Source organism: Gymnoscopelus microlampas (assembly GCF_963454915.1).
Source record: "Gymnoscopelus microlampas genome assembly, chromosome: 6".
NCBI lineage: Eukaryota > Metazoa > Chordata > Actinopteri > Myctophiformes > Myctophidae > Gymnoscopelus > Gymnoscopelus microlampas.
Genome location: NC_139943.1, coordinates 33761969 through 33767968, shown reverse-complemented (window position 1 = coordinate 33767968; position 6000 = coordinate 33761969). Strand labels below are relative to the sequence as shown.

General features: G+C 42.8%; 1 protein-coding gene across 1 annotated transcript in view; it reads right to left on the bottom strand.

The window, feature by feature from the left end:
* Positions 1 to 202: 202 nt before the first annotated feature.
* The window catches only part of abtb2b (ankyrin repeat and BTB (POZ) domain containing 2b), a 77857-nt gene continuing 72059 nt past the window's right edge, over positions 203 to 6000 (bottom strand). Inside the window, exons 13-17 of the mRNA XM_084059092.1 lie at positions 5500 to 5602; positions 4947 to 5034; positions 3968 to 4036; positions 2429 to 2542; positions 203 to 1631 (exon numbers count right to left, since the gene is read on the bottom strand). Of these exons, the coding sequence (XP_083915218.1) occupies positions 1404 to 1631; positions 2429 to 2542; positions 3968 to 4036; positions 4947 to 5034; positions 5500 to 5602 (602 nt within the window). The 3' untranslated portion in view covers positions 203 to 1403. The remainder of the gene's footprint in view (positions 1632 to 2428; positions 2543 to 3967; positions 4037 to 4946; positions 5035 to 5499; positions 5603 to 6000) is intronic.

The window sequence follows — 6000 nt, the reverse complement described above, 5'->3', positions numbered from 1 at the left end:
TGAAACCGATTCATCGCTAATCCTGGCTAAATTAAGCCAGGATAGGTGTTAAATCCAGGCTTAACCCCTAATTCTGCTTTCGTGAAATAGGCCCCAGATTTCACTGTCTATGGGAGTGCATAAATAGTTTTGTTTGTCTATTGCACACAATAGACATTACATACAATACTGTGTGATGTAAAATGAAAGTCAGACTTCCACGTTTCCCAGACGTCGACCTTTATTACAATACCAAGCATTACATCAGAATGTATGTATTCTAAAATCCCATGTTGGATTTTCATTTTGTACCTTTGTAGAAGCATTCAACCTCAACATAATGTCAGCTTAATTAACTGTTAAAAGTTAACAGGACCTGGAAAAATAACAATATGTTTTTAACAATATTAATTATTTGTTTAATTCAGATTAAAACAATAAAAAGGGAACTCCCTGTTAAATACTCTCACGTCGTTTCTTCTTTAAATAGAAAATGTCCATCCCAGTCTTTACTAAGTGTTTTGTTTCTCCTGACACACTTCTTTTTTTTTCTCTTATTCTATTTTTTCGGGACAATAGAAAATAAAAGCAAATAATTACATTTAAAAGAAATCAAAGTACTTTTTGTTAATCCACTTGTGAATCGATAACAATCCAAAGCTTACGTCAATGACGGAGGTATCATTTATCTACCTCCTCACCGTCAACCCTCTGAATGGAACATAGCAGAAAGACCCCAATGGGTTCTATCCTCAATGTCTGGAGCTCCAGTCAGAACCAAGAGAGCACTGTAGATCCAGTGGTTCTCAAAACGTGGTTCAGGGACTCCCTCAGGGTTCCTTGAGATGGGGTTTCAAATGGATCCTTGTAAAGTTGTATGGGGTCCTTGAAAATCAAACGTTTGAGAACCTCTGACTGCTGTAAGATCACCATTCTCTCCCACTGTAATCCTAACTACCAGGGTTTGTCCACTAGAGGGCAGAAGCGTCCTAAAATTCTCGCCTGCTGCCTCCATCCTTGCTTTTCTCTCTCTCTCTCTCTCTCTCTCTCTCTCTCTCTCTCTCTGTTCAAGCTTCCAGAGCCTCGTAGAAAGAGCATCACGTCCGTACACTCTTGCACTTGGTGGACATGTCGTACACTGCAATGAATGTCCAGCACTGAATATAAAACACTGTGACTTGTCCGTGGAGCAGGTTTAAACAAGTGGCAGGAACGCCCCTTGCTAGTGTCAGCGTCATTGTCGAAAAGACGCTCCTTGTCTAGGATCGGATTTGTTTCCAATCGATAGTCTGACCTTCAACTATTAAAGCTACTGACAACAGATCTGATAGCGATGTGTCAGCGATAAGTCCAAACGTATGCCCGGCCTGCTCCTATCACATTCTTCACTCATTCATCGGCCTTCTGCCTCCTCCTTGGGCCTCTCAAACTCTGGAGGTGACGTAGAGAGAACGCAGTCGACGTGCCAAGGTGGCCTCCAGCTCCTCCACGGGCGAGTCTCCCCTGCTGCTGTGGGCTGAGGTGTGTGGCCCCGTGCGGGCCCCACTGGGGGCCAGCAGCAGGCCCCTGAAGCCCTCTTTCTCTAGGAGCGCCGGCATGTGCTGCAGGAAGTAACCCTCAGTGAAGGAGCTCAGCTCCACTGAGCCGTGGGCCTGGAGGAGAGGAGGAGAGAGAATTCATTAGATCAGGGGTCTTCAACGTTTTCAGGCCAAGGACCCCCTAGCTGAGAGAGAGATGAAGCAGGGACCCCCTACTCTATATTGTAGGAAATTGTGTTTCAGATTACAGTTTACTTTTTTTACTTAGTCTGCTCTTTTTCCCCTCTACACCTATAGCCTCTTTGCCAAAAAATAGCCGATCTACAAGCTCTCAACGCCTCGCAGCGCGAGGAGTTGAGAGCTTGTAGATCTGCTATTTTCGGCTAATTTTCCCCTCAGAAAAGGAATTCTAGATTTCAAGTGGTTAATGTAAAAAAGCGAAATCCTTTCACACAAAGATTTGGCGGACCCCCTATAGTAGCTCTGAGGACCCCCTAGGGGTCCCGGACCCCCTGTTGAAGACCCCTGCATTAGATAAAGATAAACGATAAAGCAGTTTATTACATGGCTTTGTTGTTGAATACTCTTCCATCAAGGCATTCTGCGGCCTGCATTCCTGAACAACATAATGTTGCTGTGGGAGTTTCTCAGCTAAAATCATTTTAAAAATCAATGTTTAACCCCTATTTACTTAGTCAAAGAGAGAAATAACAGGATAAGAGGTAAGAGGTTTCGATATGTAAAAAAAAACAACCTCTTATCTCTAATTACATATATGTAATTACGATATGTATCATACGTGTTAGTGTAACATATACAGACAGCGTGCGTGCTCGGTGCGTGCGTGCGTGCGTGCGTGCGTGCGTGCGTGCGTGCGTGCGTGCGTGCGTGTGTGTGTGTAGACATGTTACCTTGGCTGTTCTGTAGATGTCCACTGCATTGTCCAGAGTGATGTTCTTGGAGCAGATGAGCTCACAGTGTCTCTGTAGCGCCCTCAACTGGAACAGACTGGCAACTGACAACAGCTACAAGAGAACACCAGAAAATAATTAGTGCTATTACGCACCCAAAATGCTTCACGTTGCCATTAACGTCGCATATGAAATCAGATAGTGGCTGTGTAATTAAATAATAAATAGATAGATGTCCTGGTAGGTAAGTTGATAGAGAACCCGCCTTTGGTAACTAAGACATGCGGTAAGTACTGGGAGCTGATGGTGGGTGTTGCCTCAGCAATCCCTCTCCCAGGGGTCTAGCACATTGGTTCTCAAAGTGAGAACCAGGGGTCCTTGAGGGGGTTCCAGGGGGTCCCCAGCAAAATGTGTTAATACATTTTCACCCCATTATCCATATTTTATCATTGGCTATTCAAAAATAGCAGATGTACAAGCTCGCAGTGCGGCACAAAGTGCTATTTTTGAAGTGTTTGAGGAATTTTGTAAAGTTTTGAATTTTTAAACACAAATGTTCTCTTCTGGGGGTCCCTGGCAAAAAAAAGAATTCAGATGGGGGTCCGCGGCCAAATACATATCAATGTAGGGGTCCTTGGCATGAGTGAAAACTTTGAGAACCACTGGTCTAGCACATTGAAATGGGGATAGACACCCTTGTTCTTGGCCGACACCAACAATAAGCCACTTTGACCTACTTACTTAAATAGATAAGATTAAAAAGTATATCATTAAATATTAAACCCATGCAGTTAAATATATGTGATAAATATACTTGGACGGGCCAGGACTGGCAAGAAACACAGGCGAGCAGGAAACACAATAATTCCCCCTTCATTCAACAGAGTTCCATCCAAAACCACATGATTAGATTGTCAACGATATTTTTAAGTCGGAGCGATTCTAAACATCTGTTTTGTATTTGTGTCGGTCTGTAACGATGCTGGCCATGAAGTGATAACTGTGGTGTCCACAGCTGACATGCACGAAGAGCAACTGATCTACCCGTGTTTACACACAGTCAGCACTTTTTTTTGTATCTTATGTTGAACCCCTACTGTATGTACATACTTGCTGTTTTTTTATGCTGTATGTATATATCATTGCTGTCGGGCAGAAACCTCCTATCTCCATAATATAACCTTTTGTGTTTTTTTCGTAAATTAACGGCCCTACTTGATCATACTACAGCGTCACAAAAGTGTCAAAAGTAGCAGATCCGCAAGCTCGAAACGCGGCACGAAGCGACGCGTTTTCAGCTTGTGGATCTGCTACTTTTGCTATTTTCGAATTTGAATCCTGAAAAGTAACATTTTTGGACATATGAGGTGTCGATATGTAGATAACTTTGATATTTTTTCTTTCTTTCTTTTCGAGAGAAAATAATAATAACGAAAAGATGGAGCCTTGCACAAAAACAAATTTCACCCACTTCTTTACACCTGTGATGTGACAATAAAATGTGGTGTGACAAAAAAATGGATTCTTGGTCATTCTCACCTCTAGAAGGTCAGACACATTGGTCTTCAATGACTCCGTTCCTCCGCAGTACAGGTATGACATCATCATCTGGAGGGGAGAGGTCAGATGTCACTCTTTACACACATTCCAACAAAGCCAGCTCATTGGTCACGAGTTATACAAAGTAGAAGCACAGCAACGAGCACAACTCAGTCCTTTAGAACGATAGTTTACCGGGTGCAGGGCTCAACAAGACTCTGGCGTGCTGGCAATTCTTTGTCTTATACATTGAGACTTGTTGAGCCCTGCACCCGGTGAGTCCTTCTGGTACGTTTTCTAATTCATGAAGAGGCACGGCAAACACAGACGCGTTTCGGAGTCGAGCCTCCTTCACGCTGAAGAAGGCTTGACGCCGAAACAAGTCCATGTTTGCCTGTGCTTTTTCATGAATTAAACAGGAGCGCTGGCAATTCTTTGTCTCAAAAGAATGCATACACAAATTGTACAACCCAACGTTATATAGGGCAGTTTGATATGCATTAGGCCATTTGATACAATTGGGTCCCCAGACCCAGTGTTGAGAAGAAAAGCAAAGCAAAAGCAAAGTTTGTTGTTTACCCAGGGTGTCGGACTAAGCACAAAGCTTGTTTCCAGCCGGACCCTGCATGGAAGCCTTGCTCAAGGGCTATTCAGCGGTGATTCATGATTGATGTGATGAATTGGGGAATCGAACTAGGGACCTTCCGGTATCAAGGCCGCCCCTCTAACCACTAGGCCACCGCTGCCACTAATCATTAATGAATGGTTACAGAGAGGACTGAACACAATAATGTTTACATAATGTTTATGTTTGATATCCAATGGGTCTAGATATAATTTTCTAGACAGTACCAGATACAAGTAATCCTTACAGCTTCCACTAATCGGATATCCCATCCCTTGAGTAGGGAGTAAACACGTATGTGTACAATATATGATGCAGGGTTTTAAGTGAAGACTCAACACACTGATTTGTTACCTGGAAGATATTGTACTTGACGTCGCTGATTTCAATCTCCTTGCCAGCGGTCGCCTCTGGACCCGAGGTCACCAGCAGAGACTTGAATCTGATCAAGAAAACCACCTTGGTCAGAACGATTACACATGACATTTATCTATCTAATACATTCCAGAAATCTCTGTATGTATGGCTGTCTGTCTGTTCTTTGCATAGCTCACATCAACTTTACAGGTTTGGCAGGTCACGGGTGTATATTGCTGAGGACCCAAGAAAGTGCAGTAGGGTTGAGAATAAAGTCGAATGGATGAGCGGTTCTGCATAACCGGTCCGCTCGGAACGTGTTCAAAAAGCCGCCCATGCCCCCAAAAGTCACTGCACTAGTCTGTTATAAATAAGACTAAATTAAAAGACACACTGCTCCTTGCTTCTCACTAATGGGGCTAAAAGCTCACCCTAACTTACTGTATAATACTCTTATCTCTTACAGAGCTAATAGATGTAACAACATTTTAAATAGCATGTATGGCAAGGCTCCAAACTGTCCCCCACCCCGTCTCTCTCGGTCTCTCACCTGTCAGAGGCCGTGATCAGCAGGACTCTGTGACCGTAGAACGGTCGCCCCTCCACCTGAAATGTTACATCAGACATCTCCTGGTTGTTCAGGAAGTGAGGGTCTGTGGAAAGACAACAGAACAACTCAACTCTCAACTCTATAGGAAAACTATTTCAAAACCAGTGGTGGACAAAGTACGAAATGTCTTTACTTAAGTAAAAGTATGAATACTGCTACTAAAATGTAGAAATACTCTGTTACAAGTAAAAGTTCAGCATTAAAAATGTACTTGAGTAAAAAGTACAAAAGTATTGGTATCAAAAGTCCTTAAAGTACCAAAAGTAGAAAGTATTCATTATGCAGAAGGTCCTATTTCAAATGTATAAAATGTATAAAAATCTTTTGAAAATTGCATATCTACGGCCTCACAATACGTCACATCGCTAAGCATTGTGAGCTTGAAGATCGGCTATTTTCAAATGGCCGAAATGTATACAGAGCTGAAGTGGTTAATGAATG